The following is a 24038-nucleotide window of genomic DNA, read 5'->3' on the forward strand; positions in this document are numbered from 1 at the left end:
AAATCTTTAATTTAGAAACATTATCAACACAGCATATCCTTTTTTTTTCAGAAAGAGTAGCATAGAAAAGTGTAAATATATTGAAATTTTTCATTATTATTTTGAAACATTGTCAAGACAGAATAGAAAAAAAACATTTTTTAAATGTTATGCTTTATATTTGAAGAATAGACAGGAGTCTTGACAAATGCCTTCGACATCTGTTCCAATTGCTTTATGCCCGTGTAATAAACTACGCAGCTGTAAATGAGAACTTGTTCTCAACTGGCCTACCTGGTTGAATAAAGGTGAAATAAAAATAAATAAAAGTGCTTTGATTGCTATACAGCTCCAAGGCCAGCAAGCCTGATAACGCTACAGTCCCAGTCGGTATTCAGGTAATAATAAGAAATTCCCCTTGACCACCGCAACAAACTGACGAAAATCAACATACTTTCATATCGACCCTCATTGTAAAAGAGACAACTTCGTTGTCGATTTTTTGTTATATAACAAAAATGCTGAAAAGATGCTGTGTTGTTCAGTGTACATGTGTACATGCTCCCAGGTAAGGAACTAAATCCTATGAGAAGAGCCCTGTGGCTTCAGGCTATTCGGTGTGGGAGTCGGGGAAATGTGGGGACCTGGGGTCCATGTGGGCAGGGGCACAACTTTGGTTTTAGAAATAGGTGTGTGTATGTGGAGGGGAGGGGGGCTCATCTAAAGCTCATTTCCTGCATTTCTACACAATCCAATATGACCCTTCAGGGGTCACTTTTATTGTAAATAAGAATAGAATATGTTTCTAAACACTTCTACATTAATGTGGATTCTACAATGATTACGGATCATCCTGAATGATGAGTGAATAATGACGAGTAAGACATTTTAGACTGGGGCATTCAAACATATCTGTATCAATTCATCATCATCATCAATAGTGTCTCTCAGGTCTTCCTCACATTTTTGTTTGACATGTTTAGTGTCATTGGGAAAACCTCTATCAATTTTAGAGGTTTGTCAGACTCCCTTAAAATAGTTTCAAGCTTCTGGATTGTCCAGTTTGCTGCAAAGAGAGAATAAGAGCCAAAATATTATGCTTGGTCCGAAAATGTGTTCGGAGGCTCCGTATGGATGGTGTGACACAATTGCGAAGCATCCGAAGGCACGCAGAGGCCAAATTGCGCTCTGCACTGCATCACCGTTCACCTCTCAAATGTTGTAACAATGCAGATGGCTCCGTATAGTTCTGCATTGACACGATTGTTGACGGTAGGTGAGGGCGGGAGGTCCTGTATAAACACAAACTCACTTCCTTGACAACTTCCTTCACAACAGCTCTGCGCTGCTCTGCGAAGCGCAATAAGTATGAACGCCTGGACTTCTGCAGAGGCCGTGTCACCGTAAACTGTCACCGTAAATGCTGCACGGCCAATGCAGACATCAGAATGACTGTGCTGCACCTTTAAAGTGTAGCATCTGCAAAAGTTCACCTGAGGGTCGTCACAGACTGGCCTTCTCTGGTTGCCTGACCCTGCTGAGACCCCTGTCACCACCTGATCCTGCTCAGATGAGGCATGACAAAGAATGACCTTGGTATACCTTGATACATTATATTGTCCAAGAATAGTATCAATGGTTCAATCATTGAAATTACCATTATTCCCAGGTCCCAGACTGTAGCCTACCCATCACCTCAAGATAGAATGTTGTATCCATTCACTGGTTGTTATAATATACTGCAACAACAAAAAAATCACCTGAGCTCCGTAGACTGGCCTTCCCTGGCTGTCTGACCCTGCAGGGACACCTGTCACCATCTGATCCTGCTAAGACATGATGAGCATAGTGTTGTGTACTCACTGTGCACCATGACCGTGAAGCCTGTAACATTAGAGCTGTTTATACCAGGCCAGATAGAAAAGTAGGGAATTAGCTAAGGAAACTGACATAAATAAATAACGTAACATTGCTCTACTGACTAACAAAAGTTCACATTACACTTTCAAAAAACATCAGAATATCGGTCTTCAATTGTTTGGCTGCTGGTTTCATCGTTTGATTCAGGTCTAGTGTGATTGAGGCAAAAATAATAGCTAAAGTTAGTGAGCTCGTTAGCTAGCGAACGTTAGCCAACTTTTGGCTAGCTCAATTTATTTATGTTGAAACAGGACAAAACAAAGAGTTCAAAACATTTCCAAACACACAACAGCTGTTAGATACTGCTACCTGACAGATACAATAGATAGAGGCTAGAGCTGAACTGGCTGTGGTAGCTATTAGCTAGCTAGGTAGTTCAATCCCTTCAGACACAATTTCAGTCGAGAGGGGATGAAACATGTAACGTTAATGCATTAGCTAAGGCTGCATGTCAGTTACACTACTAACTCTAAAAAAAAATGTAACAGCAGTTGCCTTTCCAGCTACATCAGCCAAATAAAGAGTATACACAACACACACAGACAACAGCTGTTTCTACACGCTCTATGGTGTCGTGTGGTCCTAAATTAAACTGCCAAACAGCCTGCCCGACCGTTCTGAGGTGTGTGCATGGTCTTAAAGCACACCCATGCTGCTTTTTGTATCACAGTACAATGATAAAACTGGGCAGGGGACAAAAATGCAATTTCAGAAAGTGGGGTCATGCCCCCCGTCCCCAGTGAAAGTTGCACCCCTGCAAGTAGGTACACGTAGCTATGTGTGTGGCAAACATTTCATCACAGGTAAGCCATTTAGCCTGTTTAGTGTAGTCTGCTTAACTCCACTCACTACTTGTAGCTGTATAGTCTGTTTGTTTGGGTTGTTGGTCTTGGCGAGCTAGCTGTAACACTCACTCATGTGACTGCTAGCATCGTCATGAAAAGAGGCTTGAGGGAAGCCCTTACAATTTTACGTCTTTCTAAGTAGTGAGACTGCTCGGGAGCAGGCAATGTTGAAAAGTAATAGACATGTTGTACTTTCCTTAAATGTAGTTGTGTAATTGACTAAAACAAGTAGACAAGAAAATTGCGTTTGAAAAATGTCAAGTTTTCCCTCTGTCTAATAGGGTAACCTATATCCTCGGTATCCATACCGACTGGGGAAATGATTAGTGTTGTGTTTGGGAAAGCTGATCCTAGGACACTCTTTCCTCAAACGCGCAAACATTGCCGCATGAGAGCGATGCGCGTAAGTTTATGACAGAACACGGGGGACGTCTTATAGAATGCCAGCAAAAAAATACTATGTACATGTTGCTTATGAGTGCATTTCACACTACGTTTGGATTTTAAGGCTCGTATGAATGTCCTGTTTAATATTATGTTTGCGTCCTCATCGCAAATCAACTGCATTAAATGTAAAAAAAAATATAAAAAATGTTTAAAACACCACCAGTAAAATGGCTCCTTGCTTAGCTTTTGCTACAGCCTGTCAATGAGCGTTAGCATTCTAGCTAACAACTGCTGCATCAAAAATGTTTATTTTGCAAAGATCACAACCAAATATAAATTTTAGCGACTGTTCATTTAGAATTAAAACATAAATTGTAAGTGTATGAGAACCCAATAAAGTTATAAGTACTAAAAAGGTCAACCATGGCTATGTTGAATGGGCACAGATGGTGATGGCTTTCTTACTGCAGTCAAGAGTCACGCACATCTGTGCGTGATATCAGTGTGTCGTGTACTGGAAAGGGCTCTATGAGAACATTCAACCACAGGCTAGAAAGAAACTGGTGAAACAGAAAGCAACTTCTCTACAAGCCTCTTCTGCCACACCTTTTAGTCAGCCAACATAATAGAATAGAAATCCTGTAAGTGTTTTCAACAACAAACAGTTATCAACATCATCATGTTATATATTGGATATGCAACTAAATATTTTGCTGTGTGACCCTGAGTTTTATTTTGGGAGCACTGTGGGCCTAGGAAAAAAAAGAAAGAAAAGAAATTGATGTAATAATGCTTCGCTCTGACGTATTTTCCCGAGTGCCCTTAGAGTCATGGTTGCACCATTACCACAGCGAAAGCTTCCATTTCAATCAAGTGCCTCGGGTTTCCCCAAAAGCATCTTAACGTTAAATTCATCATTAGAACCATTAAGCGCCATGGTGCTAACAATGAACTTAAGTCTTAAGATTCTTTTGGAAAACCGGGCCTACGTCAAAAGATCTGAACCAGATTACCTGCGCAGCATTTTTATCTTCCCATAGCGGGTCGCTGGGACCGCATTTTACATTCATAAACCATGTCGTTATCCATTTGTTTACACTTCAGTCATGTTACCTCATTGGTTAGCTAGCTAACAACATGGGAACGTTACCAGTATATCCAAACATTTGGGGGCATAGAAAGAAAGGAAAAGGGATAGCTGCTTCAGGAGATCAGTGACAGTAGAAAATAATGAATGTCAGATCTTCTACCATTTTTGAAGAGACATTATAAAAGTTTCAATGTAATGCATCTCAATAGTGCTTTTACACAATGTAGAAACCTGATATTCCACACATTACGTTGTAATTTCGATGACAATTATTCCTTTCAACATTTTGCCAGGTTGCAGTTGATAAATGAGAACTTGTTCTCAACTGGCCTACCTGGTTAAATATTTTTAGCTTTTACAATACATTATTATCTTATATACATATTACATTATTTTCTAGGGAAAATCATGTCCCTCAAAAGTACCTTGAATTCATATAGGCCCAATATAGGCTGTATTACAATAAAACATGATATATTCTGGTGCTCCTACATTTCATGTGGTGCTCCTAACTTTTTGAAATTGGGAGCATCAGTGTTAAAATGTTGATGCTAGCCCCAGGGCTCTAAATTAACACAAATACAAGACTACTACGGTCAAAACGTTTTCAATGAAAACATACATTTCAATAAGTGAAAAAAAAACATTAATTTCAATAAATGAAAAAACAATTGATAGAACATGAACTGTGTTGTGGACACACTGTAACTCACTCTTCCTTTTACACACACACACACACACACACACACAATGAATTGACCAGGTGGGATGTAACAGTCTGTATGTTCCCTGGTCTCTCAGGCTGTAGAAGAATTTCAATACAGTTTAGTTTGTTGTAGAAAAGGTTTGTACCCGCAGGGTGCAAGCGGTACTAGGCAGTCTAATATGGGGCGGCAGGTAGCCTAGTGGTTAGAGCGTTGGGCCAGTAACCGAAAGGTTGCTGGATCGAACCCTCAAGCTGACAAGGTAAAAATCTTGTCGTTCTGCCCCTGAACAAGGCAGTTAACCCACTGTTCACCCGGTAGGCTGTCATTGTAAATAATAACTTGTTCTTAACTGACTTGCCTGGTAAAAAATTTTAAAAAATGGTCTTGTCAGGGACAGCTGAGGGTGGGACTTGGTGAATAATTTATGTCGCTTGAGAATGAGCCTTTTGCGGAGGTGATGCTGCTACAATTAACAGGGGCAGATTCAGGGGGTGGATGTGGCTGTTATGATCCAAGGCCAGAAGAGGGACAGGTGTCCATGTTAAAGGGCTCCTCGCCGGGCTTCCTGTAGGGGCTGACCTCCTCAGTCTCTGTGTCTCCCATATCCAGGCCAGGCTGCTCCTCAGACAACAACACCTCTGGAGTGTCCTCCTCACAGCCCACACTTAACAAAAAACAACACATTTCTGTTAGTTACTTTCAGACTTGCTTTTGACAAATGTGAATGGCTGCCTGTAGTGTAAAAGAGAGAGAGAAAGGAAGATAGAGTGATTGTGAGAACGAGAGCGGGGGGAAAGAGATAGAGAAAGAGAGCTCACCTTGGCATCCATGACCTTGGGCAGTCCTCTTCTCCTCATCCAGGGGTGGACCTCCCCCAGTTCTATCTGCTGCTCCCCGGTGAAGCACGGCTGGCTCTTCTGCATCACACGTAGCTTCTCTCGGTCTTCCCTAAGCACACAGTCGATGCCCCTGAGTAGACCAAGGAACATACACACTCGGTATACTGAACTATGTGACTTATATGACCAGGTGAAAGACATACAGTGCCAGTCAAAAGTTTGGACACCTACTCATTCAAGGGTTTTTCTTGATTTTTTAAAAACTATTTTCTACATTGTAGAATAATAGTGAAGACATCAACACTATGAAATAACACATCTGAAATCATGTTGTAATAAAAAAAAAAGTGTTAAACAAATCAAAATATATTTTATATTTGACATTCTTCAAAGTAGCCACCCTTTGCCTTGATGACAACTTTTCACACTCTTGGCATTCTCTCAACCAGCTTCATGAGGTCATATGGAATGCTTTTCAATTAACAGGTGTGCCTTGTTAAAAGTTAATTTGTGGAATTTCTTTCCTTCTTAATGTATATGAGCCAATCAGTTGTGTTGTGACATGGTAGGGGTGGAATACAGAAGATAGCCCTATTTGGTAAAATACAAAGTCTATATTATGGCAAGAACAGCTCAAATAAGCGAAGAGAAACGACAGTCCATCATTACTTTAAGACATGAAGGTCACTCAATGCGGAACATTTCAAGAACTTTGAAAGTGCAGTCGCAAAAAAACATCAAGTTCTATGATGAAACTGTCTCTCATGAGGACCGGCACAGGAAAGGAAGACCCAGAGTTAACTCTGCTGCAGAGGATAAGTTCATTAGAGTTACCAGCCTCACTCCTCTTTCTTTTCTCGTTAGAGACAGTTTGCACTGTTCTGTGAAGGGAGAAGTAAACAGCGTTGTACGAGATCTTCAGTTTCTTGGCAACTTCTCGCATGGAATAGCCTTCATTTCTCAGAACAAGAATAGACTGATGAGTTTCAGAAGAAAGTGCTTTGTTTCTGCCATTTTGAGCCTGTAATCAAGCCCACAAATGCTGATGCTCCAGATACTCAACTAGTCTAAAGAAGGCCAGTTTTATTGCTTTTTTAAATCAACACAACAGTTTTAAGCTGTGCTAACAATTGCAAAAGGGTTATCTAATGATCAATTAGCCTTTTTAAAATGATAAACTTGGATTAGCTAACAACGTGCTATTGGAACACAGGAGTGATGGTTGCTGACAATGGGCCTCTGTAGATATTCCATTTTAAAAAATCCTCAGTTTCCAGCTACAATAGTCATTTAACACACTAACAATGTCTACACTGTATTTCTGATCAAAATGTGATGTTATTGTAATGGACAAAAAAAAAGAAGCTTTTCTTTAAAAAAAAAAAGGACATTTCTAAGTGACCCCAAACTTTTGAACGGTAGTGTAGCTGATGTTGAACTGATTTTCAGGGTCCACTAGATATGATATCTGGAATAATTCAAAACTAGCCTTGAAGAAATCACACATTTTCTCTCAACCCACTTTGCCTGACAACTTGTGCAAGTGCCCCATCTTATACATTAGAACTGCAAGCCAGCAACAAAAGACCTCATACGCTTTCATCATCATAAGATGCATCACACAAACATACATAGATTTTTGGGATCTATTGTGGACATAAATCCAGCAGGTAAATACAGGGACAGAGTAGGTGGGAGTGGAAGGGAGTGGGTAGTATCTATGCGGTGCAATGTGTGCTGTGCAATGTATTTCCCAAAGATGCTGTGTTCCATCTGAAAAATGTGTAAATAAATAAACCAAATAAAAACCAACAAATATTTCTAACCCCAGCATTCATGGGCACTCATCATTTTGGGAAACATTGCACTAGGACTCATGCTCTGGGTAGAAGTTGTCTGTGGTCACAGATCTAGGATCAGTTTACCCTCCCCTTATCCTTCCCCTAAGCCCACCCCTTCAAAAATCCCAAACTGACCCAGATATGCATTCACAGACTACTTTCTCATATTCCAAGGCACATTGCGTGCCGCCTCTCTCCTGTCTCCTCCCACTCACCGGGAGGGCATCTGATAGGTCAGCATGACCTTGTCGTCAGCGTTGGCGGTGACTAACCACGGCGGATCCTGCAGTACATACTTGTCATATTGGCTTTCCTCTACCTCCATTGGCCGCCCCTCACTAGCGCTACCACCACTCCCGCCGCTGGAGTGCACTTTGACCTGCTGGCAGCTGTTCTGGGAGGAGTCCATGGTGCCAAAGTAGTTGCTGCTGTTGTTGTTGCTTGTGTGTCTGCTGCTTACTGTGGGGGTGAATGAACGCACAAAACAGAGTTAGGATCTCTTACCTCAGAAGCACCAGCGTGCTGGTCTCAAGTGCTTCATACATGAAGCAACAAACTGCTGGATGTAATGTCATGCTGCCATGTTAATGTCCTTCTATCTTGTGTTCGTTCTTGTTCTGCCGGCCTTGTTGATCAAATATGTAAACCCTCAAGGCAGTTACAGGAGTGAGGTTTGGTACAGTGGAAGTGACTGGTATATAATAGGAAAATAATTCTAACAAATGTACAATAAGGCTAGGGTAGGTGTGTGTACAGACCTGTGCCACTGCCAGATACTCCGCTAGCTGACGTTCCACATCCCAACGTTCTGCTGTTATTAGACATTCTGCTGTTAGACGTTCTAGCTGAGGTTCCGCAGGCATTAGAGCTGAAACCCATGGACCCTGAAGTGCCTGAGCTGGTGCCTGAACGAGAGTCTGAATGGAGCAGGATGTCCAGCAGGTCACTCGATGATGAATTGACATCGCTATGGTTACCGTTGCCCGGCGAGCCCACCTGCAAGACAGAAGTCAAAGGATAAGGTCAACAAACAGAAGCTCCACTTTCAAGTCGTATTGCTCCCTCTCTTCGGGCATCAGTCCCATCCTTTGTTTTTTTGCAAATCTCACTTCTCCCTCAAGGTCTAAGAAGCGACTCAGTCATATTTATTTAACCTTTATTTAACCAGGAAAAGCCCATTGATACCCAGAGTTTCAAGGGAGACCTGGCCAAGAAGTCATCAACAATCAATACATTACATAATTAAAACATACAACAATGTGATCCAGCCTATAAAAAAAAATCATTTACACTCCTCTGTAACAGAGTCTCCCATCAATATTTTAAATTAATTCAGTGGCACTAACATAGTTCGATGAAGCATGGATTGTAGATTATTCCATGCGTCTGGGGCACAAGAAGAGAAGGCAGTCTTGCCTCATACTGTGAATGTCCTGGGGACTTTAAGTAGCAACCTGTCACGAATTCCGCCGAAGTCGGTCCCTCTCCTTGTTCGGGCGGCGTTCGGTGATCGACGTCACCGGTCTTTTAGCCATCGCCGATCCACTTTTCATTTTCCATTTGTTTTGTCTTCTACACACCTGGTTTCTATTCCCCAATGACATGTTCATTATTTAACCCTCTGTTTCCCACATGATAGTGTGCGTGTTTATTGATTGTTCATGTCGGTTCTTAACGGCTGGTTATTGATTGCCGGGTTATGTATTTACGCCCGTTATTTTCGAGTGACCGGTATTTCTCCGCACCTTAAGTATTGTCTGTGTACTGGTGCTGTCGTGGGATGAAATACCTTGTACACTCACCTCTGCTTTCCTGCGCCTGATCTCACTGCACCAGTTACCCACCACATGACACAATCACCTAGCAGACCGGGTATGGTAACTGCTGTTGGTGAAGGAGATCAGAGTATAGAGGTAAAGAGGGAGTTTACCAAAAAGGGCTTTGTAGATGAACACATACAAATGTATCTTTATGCTCATATAAAGTGAGGTCCAACCTACCATTTGGTACAATGGTGAGTGAGTGACTTGGCATTTGTAATAAAGCGCAAGGTTGCATGGTAAACAGAGTGCAGTCTCTGTAAGACGGAGGAGGTTGCATGGTAAACAGAGTGCAGTCTCTGTAAGACGGAGGAGGTTGCATGGTAAACAGAGTGCAGTCTCTGTAAGACGGAGGAGGTTGCATGGTAAACAGAGTGCAGTCTCTGTAAGACGGAGGAGGTTGCATGGTAAACAGAGTGCAGTCTCTGTAAGACGGTGACTTGTTGCATGCAACCTCCTCCATAATCAATTACAGAGAGAAAAGTGGCCTGAACAAGCTTCTTTCTAGCCATAAGCGGGAAGAAAGCCTTATTACGAAAAGAAAAACCCAATTTCAATCTAAGCTTCGTCACAAGATAATCCACATGAACTTTAAAGGACAACTGGTCATCCAACCAAATACATAGGTATTTGTAGGATGACACTTTTTCAATGGAAAAAGCCACCAGATCCTCACTGAACTTCTGGAGAGAGTTTGCTGCACTGAAAGTAAAGGGGCTGAATAATTTTGCACGCCCAAATTCAGTTTTTTATTTGTTAAAAAAGTTTGAAATATCCAATAAATGTCGTTCCACTTCATGATTGTGTCCCACTTGTTGTTGATTCTTCACAAAAAAATACAGTTTTATATCTTTATGTTTGAAGCCTGAAATGTGGCAAAAGGTCGCAAAGTTCAAGGGGACCGAATACTTTCGCAAGGCACTGTACACCCACACAGATACACTCACACACACCTACTTCTGGCACTAATTATTTTGACTAAATACTGAACAATTTAAACATTTGCCCCCCAATCGACACATCCCCAATACTCATGTAAATATTGGACTATAAATTGTGCCTTCCTGTATTATACTTATGCTAAAAAAAATGATTCTATTCTACTGAACTATTTACTTTATGTTCGTATTCTTATCTTTTACTATTTCTTGCGTTGTGGAGAAAGAACCTGCAAGTAAGAATTTTGTTGGATTGCACATACCATGTGTATCTCGTATGACTTGAAAATGAGTATCATACCTGCTGAAGCTCCTTGACCTTCTCCATGGCTTGGCAGACCATGCTCCCTCCATTCATGTTGACGGTGTTATTCCCTGGTGTGCCAACGGAGGGCACCACCACCATGCGGTCCTGTCTCTCCAGGGAGCACCACATCTCCTCCAGCTGCAGGGGCGAGCTGCACCATGATTGGACCACTGGAGGGGAGGACGCTTGGTCCCTGCCGCCCATGGTCCCATGCGGGGAGCAGCGAGACTGGGTGGTTTCCCCAGGTGGCTTGGGAGCCTCCATGGGCATGGAGAGTGGGAAAGGCTGGGCGGGGATCGGGAAGGCCGTCAGTAGGGGAAAGGCCTGTGGCTGAGCCGGGAAAGGAACATGAGCAGGTAAGGTGAGGGATGTCTGTGGGTGGAAGGGCTGTGACTGAGAGGGGTAGCCGGCTTTCTCGGCCTGGTAGAAAGGCTGCTGTCCTGGAGCCCCGCTTCCCATTTGAGGGAACATGCAGCTGGGGAAAACCAGAGCCACCACGGGGGTCACCATGGGAGTAGAGAAGGGCGAGGGCTGGATGTTTGGTGGCTGGCATTGGGGATCCTGGTTGCCCTGGCAGTCACCAAAGCCTGCCAATGAATTCTCTGGGCGGGTAGGCATGGTGCCAGCCATGGTGCCCGCCCCAGGGTAGACCTGGAGGGGGTAGACTGGCACCACGGTGGGGTAAGCCAGGGGCAGCAAAGTGGACTGGGAAGTGTTGGAGGGGGACCAGGAGGTCTGGTTGAGGCCCTGGTTGAGAAGGTGGGGTCGGGGCTGCGGCTGTCTTCTCCTATGAGACACGGAACTGTCGGACGACTCGTTCTGTTTCACCCTCTTAGACTTGGTCTTCTTGTTGCGCCCACTTCGACGGGCAGCGGGCTCGTCCTGCGTGCATGGACGCACAGCGGGCAGAGCTAGAGAAGGGGACAGCGAGGGGAAAGGGACAAAAAGAGGGTGTGATTACATCATGTATTTGACAGTGAGAGGTTGAGTGTATTAAGGTACTGTGTGAGTCTGTGTTGAATTGCACTAGCCCAAGTCTAACGACCTATACTGAGTTTGTATTGTAATGTGTGTAGAACATGTTTGCTACTGTACCATCAGCGGCGCCCTGTCCCTTCTGGCGCTCCAGGTATTGGGAACAGTTGGCCTGGAAGGCCTGGACTCCCCTCTGTTCCCTGAAGCGACACAGGAAGGTCTGCTCCTCCTTCACGGTGTGGGCTACTAGGACCTGTTTGGTCAGACCGAGCTTCTTATAGGGCTCCCTCTCCAGGCTGGGAGGTGAAACAGCATTGGGGGGAGGCCCAGGAGTCTGGCTGCCCCACTCCACCTCAACCCGAGCCACAGATACATCTACGATGATCTCTGTACAGGGAAAAACAGACAGAGAAACAATTATACAACATATACATAAAACACCCAACTGCTCAGGACATACAGAGATGAGACGGTGTAATACCCTTAGCAAAATTGATAAACATATATACATTAATATTCATTACAGGGAAGCAGAGATGCAGAGAGAATGGTATAATGCACAGCACATTTAGACACATAGCTTTGGTGTAACATACATCATGGTATAGTCTTGAGGAACCAGACGACTGTGAATCTCTGAATATAGTAAAATACATCTGATACATTACACAACATCAAGCTACATCCATACAACACACACACCCATGTACGTACGTACGCACGCACGGACCCACACAGTCCCCACCACCACAAACTGAAGACCAAAAAGAGTAGAACAGAAGAGTAGAATGAGACATGTCAATGTCCCTGTAGTGTATACCTGACCCGGGCTGCAGTTTCTTATCTCCTACATGCACGACGGTGCTGCTGTAGCTACACTGGCTTGCTACTGACACCACGCTCTCGGCATTGCCGCACGGTGGCCCTGCGAGGGCCGCCAGGGAGGAGCCCACTGCCCCTGTGGCGGAGGTCGTAGCGTCTGTCGTTATGTCTGCGATGACGTCATGCACAGGGGTTAGACCAGGCTGATGCTTAAACAGTGCAGGGTCTGCCAGGGTGACAGGGAGAGACTGAGGGAGGGTGACTTGGAGAGTCACATGTAAAGTCCCATAAATGCAGATTATAGAGAGATAGACAAAAGAGAGTTTGGCTGTGTCTGATTCAGTTGGTGACCTGTCCAACAGAGCCTTGGTGAGACTGATAGTCTTTCAACTGAATGAGTCTTTAAACTACATGAGTATTTAAACTCAATGAGTCTTTAAAAATAAGAGTCTTTAAAAATAAGAGTCTTTAAAAATAAGAGTCTTTAAACTACAGTGGACAAAATATAAAACGCAACATGCAAAAACTTAAAAGATTATACTAAGTTACAGTTCATATAAGGAAATCAGTCAAAATTAATAAATTAGGCTCTAATCTATGGATTTCACATGACTGGGAGTACAGATATGCATCTGTTTGGTTACAGATACCTTTTTTAAAAAGTAGGGGCGTGGATAAGAAAACCAGTCAGTATGTGGAGTGACCACCATTTGCCTCATGCAAAGAGCTGATCATGCTGTTTATTGTGGCCTGTGAAAAGTTGTCCCACTCCTCTTCAATGGCTGTGTGGAGTTGCTGGATATTAGCGGGAACTGGAACACGCTGTCGTACACGTCGATCCAGAGCATCTCAAACATGCCCGACGGGTGACATGTCTGGTGAGTGTGCAGGCCATGGAATAAATGGGGCATTTTCAGCTTCCAGGAATAGTGTACAGATCCTTGTGACATGGGGCTGTGCATTATCGTGCTGAAACATGAGGTAATGGCAGAGGATGAATGACACAATGTGCCTCAGGATCTTGTCACGGTATCTCTGTGCATTCAAATTGCCATCGATAAAATGCATTTGTGTTCGTTATCTGTAGTTTATGCTATGGGGCACTCTGTTCACCATGGGGCACTCTGTTCACCATGGGGCACTCTGTTCACCATGGGGCACTCTGTTCACCATGGGGCACTCTGTTCACCATGGGGCACTCTGTTCACCATGGGGGCACTCTGTTCACCATGGGGCACTCTGTTCACCATGGGGGCACTCTGTTCACCATGGGGGCACTCTGTTCACCATGGGGGCACTCTGTTCACCATGGGGGCACTCTGTTCACCATGGGGGCACTCTGTTCACCATGGGGGCACTCTGTTCACCATGGGGGCACTCTGTTCACCATGGGGGCACTCTGTTCACCATGGGGGCACTCTGTTCACCATGGGGGCACTCTGTTCACCATGGGGCACTCTGTTCACCATGGGGCACTCTGTTCACCATGGGGCACTCTGTTCACCATGGGGCACTCTGTTCACCATGGGGCACTCTGTTCACCATGGGGCACTCTGTTCACCATGGGGCACTCTGTTCACAACGTCGACATCAGCAACCCGCTCGACCATACAACGCCATACACGTGGTCTGCGGTTGTGAGGCAAGTTGGACTTGTTGCCAAATTCTCTAAAACAATGTTGAGACAAATAAGCTTTTCGTGCATATGGAACATTTCTGTGATTGTTTATTTCATGAAACATGGGGCCAACACTTTACATGTTGCGTTTATATTTTGTTCAGTATAAAGGAGTTTAAATATAAATACTGATATTTTGATAAATTGGTATGTGTATGTGGAGCCAGACAGAATCTGCAGGGTGTTTTCCAACCAACACATTTTCAACGTTGTCACACTATATCTGTGACTATTAATCTAGCAGTATTATTTGTTTTAAATTCAATTAATCCCACAGGTATATTTAATTTGAATTAGAAGTTTGCAGGTTCCATCTAGAATGAGACATCTAATTTAAGTACAAATCACACCGGAGCCAAAGGTGTCAAAATGTTCGCGTGAGAGTAGAGAGCGTCAATACACATTAACGCGTATGCCAATTTAATTGTCACAATAATCCATAACAAACAGTCGTATTTGTTACGTTCGCTATGTAGCCCTTGTGAATTATTGTTATGTTCCTTATGACTCACCTTATATGTCCTACGGGAGCCACCGTACCTGCCTGCTCGAAACAGTTGTTATGTTTGGTCAAGAACGTGAGGTCAGGTGTAGCTAATACACCCGATGAGTTTATAAAGAATTTCGCTTGTCTCGTTCTTTCTACGTCGCAGTATTCTCTCTTAGCCTGCCTAGGCTTTATGCCTGTGATCAAAATCAACACAAGTAGGTATAACGTTATTGTTTTCAAATATGTATTTTTGGCACTGGCCGTATTGTTGTTATAGTAACGACCCATTATCAACACTTAAATAGACATGTCACAAATCCAGACGTAACAATGCACAAACAAGTTTATTTTCTGGCAATTTATCGGCTCATTTTACTAGCAATACTTCGTGTAGACGTGAGAAAAATAGATTTGCTTTCTAATTTAACGCGCGGTCCGTCTGTGTTCTCTCACTCACAACCTTGCATTCTAATTCCGACTGGTAAAAAAAAATAGTGGTGTAGAAGAGTTCACTTGCAATATAGGATACATTCAACTGTAGCAATAATACCGAAGTCAATTGTTGAACATCTTTTATTAATGGAGTGATAAAGTAAAAATAGATTACGACCAGTGGTAGAACGTACCTTCAGATAATTGCATGGGATTGTCCCCTCCTTTCTGCTTGTCCTCATCTGAGGACATAGTGTTGTCAGAAGAGTGGCACCTCCTCTTCATAGTGATGGGAACATTACAGCCATCTAGATATCTGCCCAGAGAGGGAGAGAGATGCACACAGAAGGATGAAAGACGGATTTACTTTATATCTTAATCAAAAACAATAGCCCGTGATGTAACTACTACCATGTCAATGGGTAGCAGTAAGTACATACAGAATAAGTAACAGTCTCCTTTCCACCTATCTACCCAGAAACAATGCCCATAACAGGACAACTAGATTAATAAACAAAAGACCCAAGACTATAAATAGGCTAGATGACCAGAGAGATGTACAGATACGTGATTAGCAAGATGAATAGGTGACTAGTTAGTAGTTGTTCTGACCTGATGACACTGTCCAGACAGCTGATCTGTTGGTAGGAGTAGACCGTCTGGTCGTTGAAGGCCAGCTGCTCCTCCTGTACTGCAGTCCTGCTGCTGCTGTCCTCCAGGCTCAGCCCACTGACCCCAGCACTGACCCCACTGTCCCTCCAATTCAGAGGGGCCACAGGGGCTGCGGATTCCTTGGAACGCACCCCTGCTGGACTCTTCTGGAGGAACTCTGCTGAGGGAAAAGGGAGTGTGTCAAGACTGGGATGGGCATGGATTTGTACATTCTGTATACGCCAAACTACACCCATGAACTACACCCATGGATATGTGTGTTGTCTACATCTCTTCCAACACACAGAAGTGCATTCATATCTGTACATCCACACATATGTACACTCCACAGTTCACATTATCCAATGCACATGCGAACATATCTCTATGCTTCCTGCAGACTGTAAACATTTCTGTGCTGGTTTGCTTGTTTGACTTACTGCCAGGGCTCTTCTTGGTCTCAGGCATGGCTGAGGAGGAGGCTTGGTAGATCTGCTGTTCCTGACTCTTCTGGAGGTGGATACCTTTACAGATCTCCTGGAATGACCTCTGCTGTGGAGGAGAGAAGAGACATGTTCACTATCACGGAGAGGTAGAAGAGAGTGAGAGCGAGTGATAAGACAGGGAAAAGAGTGTGACAGAGAGGGTACTTACAGGTTTGGCCCAGCTGCTCTCCCCCTCCTCCTCGATGTGTGTCCTGCTTGGGCTGCCCTCGCTGGTCATCACCTGAGATGCTGCAAGGTGGTCGTTGCTTTCCACACTACCGTAGCCACTGGAGCTAGTGTTGTGCACCGGCTGTAGTAGCAATCTGTGGATCTGCTCAGTGATCTCCTGGACTTCAGAGTCCATAGTCTCCATGAGGGCAGGGAGCGGGGACACAAACACATCCTCATTCACCGGGCCTCTAGAAGTGGGAACAACTACATGATCCTTATTCAGTCATACAGGCTTCTTATATTAGAGATTTTTCTTCTGTCTATTTCACAAAAAAAAAATGTGCCAAGATAACACAATATAGTGCTGAGCAGAGAGTAGTGTCAAGATAGAAAACATTGTGCTGGGCAGACACTCACATGCGGACTTTGTGCCTCCCGATAACGAAGGAGACCTTGCGGCTCCAGGGGTTGACGAAGCTGGACCAGCTGGTGTCGACGATGACGTACTCTCCGTTCCGCGTGCAGAACCTGATGGGGGAGTGGTCGAACGGCTGGCCAGCGTACTGAAGGACTATGGGTAGGAGAGAGGACATAGATGTCAGCAAAAGACGGAGTAACGCTAAAATGGAATATATTCTATTATTAAAGGGTCATACAGTGTGTTGTATGCAGTCCAGAGATAGAATAGCACTACGTTAATTAAGTAGTATGTTAGAAAGTGTGTTCGAGTTTCTCTTACTCTTCTTGTGAATGGCCAACATGACAGGCCTGTCATCGGGATGCATGAGAAGAAGGACTGGGGTGCCAATCAGATCCTGGGGGAAGTACCCAAGAAGTGGAACAGCTCTGAAAGACAAAAAACAATCACTTTGTGAGTCAGCCTATAGGTTTCATAAAAGCACTGTACTCTTCTGTCAGATAAAAACAAAAGTGTATGGGAAGAAAAGTGCAAATGTGTCTCACCTCTCATCCACATCCTGGAACACACAGCTAGGAGTGTGTGTGGTGGTGAAGATGCGCTTGTCACTAGGGATTCTGGGAGCTGTAGGCAAAATGAAAACACTACTGTTCCCACACACTATATTTCACATATACCTATTTCACTAATATACACTACTGAGGATGCGGTTTCAAAAGTATTCAAACAGTCACGACTCCGGCATTGTGACGGCATTATCATTGGTCCTTACCCTCGTATCCGGAGTGCACCTTCTCAGCCACTAGGAGGCAGCAGAACTGGTCCTCAGAATGGACCTTATCCTGCACCTTCATCAGGTAGGGGGTCATACAGAATGGGTAGTACTGCAGGTCCCCCTCACACTCCTTACCCCCACTACAGAACACAGGAGAGAGAGGACAAAGTCAGCAAGTCACTAAAAGCAGCAACAAAACCATGAAAATATAGTGTCCTTATGATTGTCAGCTGTGTTAGTGACTCACTTCATTAGCATTTATTTCACAGATTGAGTTGCTGCTTGGGTGTTTTTCTGCCTCTTGGGGGCAGAGTTGAGCTGTAGATCTACTTTAACGGCTAGTGTGTGTGTGCGTGTGTGTGTGCATGTAAATGTGTACGTGTGTGTCAGAGAAAAGAGCGAGAGCTTCCTATTTATGAAACCAGCCGAGAATCCAACTAATTTAAACTGGAAAGAGGGAATGAATAGAAACATGGAGAGCAGCTGACTCACGGACGCAGCCACACACACACACACACACCTGATCCGACAGAAGAACGATTTTTCCTGCATGCAGTCCGACCGGGATGACTCTGAAAGGGGAGGAGGGATGGGGATGAAAATGGTTTTAATTCAAAATATGTCTACTTTATTGGCTCAATGCTGACCCTCTTCATTCAACTGAGATACTATTTCACGAGCCACATCAGCTTTCAACAACACACCTATTCAGAGAAATTTACAAGATGAATACAGGACAAAGATATGATCAATTTAGAGTAGGAGAGAAGATCGGTGTCTTATCTGGTGCCCTTGCTTCAATGCATACACTATGTATGTTTTCCAAGCTCTGGTTAACCCCCTGTATTGACTGGTTTCGCAGGAATCTGTAATTGATTTGATTAGGGTGGGGACGACTAGACTCTTATACAGGTACATTCATGTTTTACTAGCAACGGCTTCGCTTGTGCTGTTTGAAATGGATTACTTTTCTGATCATTATAACTACATGGGATTTGACTGAAGAGTGTCTCGAGAAGCGCTATATATTTAAAATGGGACAGGCGGACCACTCTTATAGCCAGGTTTAATGGGTAAACAAGCATGTTCTCTTTTTCCATCCTACCATATGCCTTTAGTGCATGTGTGATGTAGCTCTGTTGTTCTCCTGTCTAAAACGGTTCATAGACGGTCTATAAGAGGTTATAAGTTAAGGAGTTTTCGCTACCTTCTCCAGGAGGGCAGGTGGTATGGCATGTTTAGAAGTGTTTAGATTGTCTATAAGTTGTTATACGCGCTCGTAGAGGGGTCATTACCTGCTCCGGTGCACATGCTCCAGGAGGGCAGGCGGTAGCGCGTGGTGAAGCTGTAGAAAACACTAACGTCCTGGGGAGTCAAGAACTCCACAAACTTGGCATCCTTGAAGATGCCCCGTTTACAGTTGAGGATGGAGGCGGCCTGGTCTGAGATGTAGACAATATTTCCCGTGATCAGAGATACAGCTACAGCAAAGATGTCCTGGAGGGACACAGAGGCCCATGTGAGAAACTGGCATATACAGTACACGGACAGCTGCAAGTTTGGATTACTCATACGTTACTACATCACTGGGATATCTGATCTGTTGTTGGTCAGACACCATGTCAAATTGGGACGGATGGCATGGATGTGGTAGGCATAAACTCGTGGCTGTTATAGTGTTAACTAAGCATTACTGTTGGGTTCCATTTGTTTTTGAGGATGTATTCAAGGAAATGTTTTTTTTTGTGTGTATTCAGAAGTAATACTGTACTACTAAGGAATTTACATTGTTTTTGAGGGTGTACTCTGAGGTGATGCTGTCTATCTCCTCGATGGTGTAAGAGGACACTTCCAAGCCTGATGGCTGACTGTCATTGGTCATCAGCAGTTGGTAGTACTCCTCATTGGCTGAAACACAACACAAACACACATTGGTTTCCTTGTTGGACTTTTAAGACACATTCATAATACAATAAACTATAATGTAATGATGTTAAATTCCTAATCTTCTCATATGTTCAGGACTGCCACCCAGAATGATGTGCGGTTTGGTTGTCTCTTACCTTCCACCTGTTTGACGCAGCGCAGTGCGTATTTCAGGGTGTTTAGGGAGCTGGACTTGTTGCCTTTGTTCCTCTTGTCAGCAGGCAGGAGATGTCTGAGCTGCTTGGCGGTCCTGAGCAGCTCCTTCTGGGTCTTGGTCTTAGCGGACTCCTCACTACTGCAGCCGCTGGTGGAGGGGTTGTCCTGCTCAGAATCCAGCAGGCTGAATGCATTGGAACTACTGGGAGGAGATGGGCTGTGGGAGTTAGAGCGACAAGCGAGATAATTATTAATAACACATTTCTATTAGAGAATTGTTTCACGCCACTAGAATTACATTGTTGCAAGCCGAAGCTACACTGTAACAAGTCTTCTACCGAGCTGTATACTTTTGAAAAACAATAAAGGGACTGAAAGTAGGCTTGTTATTGTTGATGTTTCAGCTACAATGTCTTTTTCTTGAAAGGTAGCCTCGACTGAGGTTAACAAGAAAAGGTCTACTTTCAATCATATTGTTTTTGTTTTCAAACGACACTGAGGCCTTTCATTAAAATGCTATTCCTCTCTTGGACAACAACAGGTGAATTGCGTTCATTGCAGGCTAAAAGTTTCTCTTTCACAATATCCGATTGAAATACATCCATTGAACACTGAAATTACATTTCAAAACAAAGTCTGAGTTTTTCATGAAATTAATGAGTTAATTTATTTGCACAGCTGCTACAATGTCTTGGAGTTCTCTACTCTTTTTGGGTTCAAGAGAGTGCAATGCTACAATGGTACATGGACACCAGAGCACTTTCGTAGGAATCTGTAATTGATTTGATTAGGGTGGGGACGACTAGACTCTTATACAGGCACATTCATGTTTTACTTAGCAACGGCAGTTATCATTATAACTGCATGGGATTTGACTGAAGAGTGTCTCGAGAAACACATTTAAAAATGGGACAGGCGGACCACTCTTATAGCCATGTTTAATGGGTAAACAAGCATGTTCTCTTTTTCCATCCTACCATATGCCTTTAGTGCATGTGTGATGTAGCTCTGTTGTTCTCCTGTCTAAAACGGTTCACAGACGGTCTATAAGAGGTTATACTTTAAGGAGGGCTTTTCACTTCCTGCTCCAGGAGGGCAGGTGGAATGGCATGTTTAGAAGTGTTTAGATTGGTGTCATATTGTGTCTTTGGGGCACAGAGTGGCCCATGCCACGTGTGCGTTTATTGTGGTTGTGAGAATTTGCAGTAAGTAGGAGCCATTGTGCGTTTTTGGGCCACGAGCATTAGCTTACAGGCTTCGCGAGAGCGCTACTACATCCAAAGGCTATAAACTGCCCCCTTAAGGCAGCCAACTCTTCGTATATAACTCAGGTGTGTTTAAATAACTAGCTTAAGTAGCTGAGAATATAAAGCGGCTTCAGAAATAGCCTCTCTAAGCGCCAATACAGATCTAATTATATCGAACAGTTCAATTACATAAAAGAGCTGTTGATAGTATCAACGGCATCTGCTATTGGGATCAACAGATTGGTTTGGCATTAGAGTGGCAAGTTAATGGTGAATTATAGAGGTTGTTAATAATAGTATAGGCCTCCTAATGATAAGAATAGGCCTCCTCACTGTTAAAGTGGAGCCCATAGGAACATACTGTATTGTCACAGAGGTGGGAGGTGGACGGGAAGGAGGAAGCGGGGGACAACTTCACCATATGTCTCAGTTCTTATCTGCCATATCTCAGCAAAGAATGACCCTGATAACTGTTTGCTTTCATTGCCAATTTTACGCAATCAAGATGTGCGTCCTCTGAAAAGAGTGTTCAAGGTGATTTCAGCCCAGTTGCTGAGGAACAAGGAGAGAAAGGGGGGGTGACAAGAGTGTCATCAGGATGAAGTGCTGCCATTCAGGGTCCTAATTGGAGCCACTCCATTGGCAGCTTCTTTAGTTTCTCACTGGGGTCCATCATTACTTTCTATGGGCTTTTCACTGCTCTCTGTGAGGGCCTCACTTCACTATGGAGCAGGCTGCATGGGCACCACGGGAAAAGACACCACAGGAAAAGAGGTGAGTGGTGGGTGAGAGACAGGGCGCCGCTGTGCATCACATACATCTATTATCTAGGGCATGTCAACTCTGACGCCGGGACAAGTGGAGGTACAGAGTAGGGATGTGGGCCAGCATGTGTCAACAGAGAGGAAGAAAGAGGGATGGGTCTCTAGAGCTTCAGAATGGGCTGCTAGTGACAGTCATATTGATGCCAACTTACCATACGTCCTAAGGAGAGAACGGGGACACCCAACAGAGGACACATGGTTTTGTACACGCATATGTGGGATATGTGATAACGTACGTTGTCGGATCAACTAGCACGGTCGACTGTATATTCTACTGGGCTGCCATCGATTTAGGAAATAGGACCTACGACTGGACTGGTAAAACTTAGTAATGGTAAAACGTAGGAATGGTAAAAAGGTACCCATAAAGAAACGTGATCTACTCTAACCCCACCCACAAACCACTTAAACCCCCCACTGACCTCTTGCTACCCCCAGACGACTCCAGGAGAGCGGAGTCCTTGCTGTTGCCGTTGGAGCTACCTGTCGACTCGTTACCATGGCTCTCGTTTCCATGGCTTCCGTGGCTCTCGTTGCCGTGTGACTCGGTCTCGCTCCCGCTGGATCCACTGCTCTTCATCTCCACGTCGTCGTGGCGGGAACGTGAGCAGACGTTCTTACGCCGGATGCTGTCACTGCCCTCTGAGGCAAGACCCAGGTCTGGACCACCCTGGCCGTAGCTGCTCATACGATGGAGCTGGGCCATGGAGCTGCACGAGGGGGCCCCCCTGGGCATGGAGCTGCACGAGGAGGCCCCCCTGGGCATGGAGCTGCACCCCAGGTCTGAATCCTCTGACATTAGGGAGGTGTGGTGTGTTGAGGGTTTGACACCAGAGATGTGCTGGGTAGAGAATGGAAGAAGCCAAACCCAATCACACCATCATCTGCAAGACGCTGGAGAGAATGGGTGGATTAGAGGCCGAGAGTTCTGTAAATGAAGAGAGGAAAAAGAGGGTCAGTTACGACTTCAAACAATAATAAAACCCTTTAGGAAAACCTTGTAAAATGAAATAAATCCCTGGAACAAAAATATTATTAGATACAGTAGATTTCCCTTTGAAGCTGTCAGACAAAAAACACAGACAAGTGTTTGCCCCTGTCTGCTGCCCTTCCCACAAAAGTGCTAGCTTTTTTTTAGACATCGAAGCTGTAGTACATGACCTTTGAAATCAACCCAGGGGAGGACCAGGCCAGCGGATGGTCCATCAAAGTGGATCCACCCAATAGTGCTCCCTACTGGGATCGCCGCCTGCCCTTTCTCCCATCTCTGGGGGGCTAAGTCCCCTTCAAAGGTTGAAGCTTTATCTTGGCTAGACAGTGCTAGAGTTAGCCCAGCTCAGTGTACAGTGCTGTACAAACAGGTAGTAGTCGAAGCGGCTGCTCCTGCTCTGTGGAGGAATGGGCACGTTGCCAGCCAGGAGTCTATGAGATGTCAAGTAATTTAACGACTGACTTTAACCGGCTATTAGTTATATAACAGAAAGCATTACACAGCAGCTAGTCAGGACTCATTATCTGACTTTAATTTGAATACTCAAATACAACTCAGAATACCTTAATGGTATTGGATTAGAAGTCAATTGAACATACTGGATTCAATTCCTCTGTGTTGGGAACAGGACAAGTGCTGTTGTCATCATAGGACAATTGTTATAGAACAAGGTTGTATGTTTACTGAAATACCCAACACTCAGACCCATTTTCTTCACAATATATTTTACTCAACTCCAGCCACTTTAATAATGTAAAACATGTATCACTAGCCACTTTAAACAATGCCACTTAATATAATGTTTATATACCCTACATTACTCATCTCATATGTGTAACGGCCGTCGTCGGTGGAAGAAGGTGAGGACCAAGGGGCAGCGTGGTAAGTGTTCATGATTTTTAATATAATCAAAACTGAACACTAAACAAAATAACAACTAGGAAGAATGAACAAACGAGACAGTCCTGTCTAGTGATGACACACAAAACAGAAAATAGAAAACAATCACCCACGAAACACAATAGAAAACAGGCTACCTAAATATGGTTCTTAATCAGGGACAATGATTGACAGCTGCCTCTGATTGGCTCTACACGGACAAGTCCTGCCCTGGTTTAGATCTTATCTGTCGGAAAGATATCAGTTTGACTCTGAATGGTTTGTCCTCTGACAAATCAACTGTAAATTTCGGTGTTCCTCAAGGTTCCGTTTTAGGACCACTATTGTTTTCACTATATATTTTACCTCTTGGGGATGTTATTCGAAAACATAATGTTAACTTTCACTGCTATGCGGATGACGCACAGCTGTACATTTCAATGAA

General features: G+C 44.1%; 1 protein-coding gene across 4 annotated transcripts in view; it reads right to left on the minus strand.

Moving 5' to 3' along the window:
• The window catches only part of LOC118402188 (period circadian protein homolog 2), a 52319-nt gene continuing 28281 nt past the window's right edge, over nucleotides 1-24038 (minus strand). For 2 of the 4 annotated variants that reach the window (XM_035800197.2, XM_052477051.1), the window contains 19 exons: nucleotides 22146-22651; nucleotides 19634-19869; nucleotides 19357-19478; nucleotides 18866-19067; nucleotides 18091-18142; nucleotides 17568-17710; nucleotides 17341-17419; nucleotides 17117-17223; nucleotides 16795-16948; nucleotides 16376-16625; nucleotides 16162-16273; nucleotides 15683-15902; nucleotides 15265-15386; nucleotides 11769-12035; nucleotides 10668-11584; nucleotides 8367-8604; nucleotides 7824-8067; nucleotides 5747-5897; nucleotides 1-5592 (listed from right to left, as the gene is read on the minus strand). In XM_035800197.2, coding sequence (XP_035656090.1) covers nucleotides 5581-5592; nucleotides 5747-5897; nucleotides 7824-8067; nucleotides 8367-8604; nucleotides 10668-11584; nucleotides 11769-12035; nucleotides 15265-15386; nucleotides 15683-15902; nucleotides 16162-16273; nucleotides 16376-16625; nucleotides 16795-16948; nucleotides 17117-17223; nucleotides 17341-17419; nucleotides 17568-17710; nucleotides 18091-18142; nucleotides 18866-19067; nucleotides 19357-19478; nucleotides 19634-19869; nucleotides 22146-22522 — 4005 coding nt within the window. In that variant the 5' untranslated portion in view covers nucleotides 22523-22651 and the 3' untranslated portion in view covers nucleotides 1-5580. The remainder of the gene's footprint in view (nucleotides 5593-5746; nucleotides 5898-7823; nucleotides 8068-8366; nucleotides 8605-10667; nucleotides 11585-11768; nucleotides 12036-15264; nucleotides 15387-15682; nucleotides 15903-16161; nucleotides 16274-16375; nucleotides 16626-16794; nucleotides 16949-17116; nucleotides 17224-17340; nucleotides 17420-17567; nucleotides 17711-18090; nucleotides 18143-18865; nucleotides 19068-19356; nucleotides 19479-19633; nucleotides 19870-22145; nucleotides 22652-24038) is intronic. The other 2 variants (XM_052477052.1, XM_052477053.1) reach the window with 2 other exon arrangements.

This window comes from Oncorhynchus keta, chromosome 23 (genome assembly GCF_023373465.1).
Source record: "Oncorhynchus keta strain PuntledgeMale-10-30-2019 chromosome 23, Oket_V2, whole genome shotgun sequence".
NCBI classification, from domain to species: Eukaryota; Metazoa; Chordata; class Actinopteri; order Salmoniformes; family Salmonidae; genus Oncorhynchus; species Oncorhynchus keta.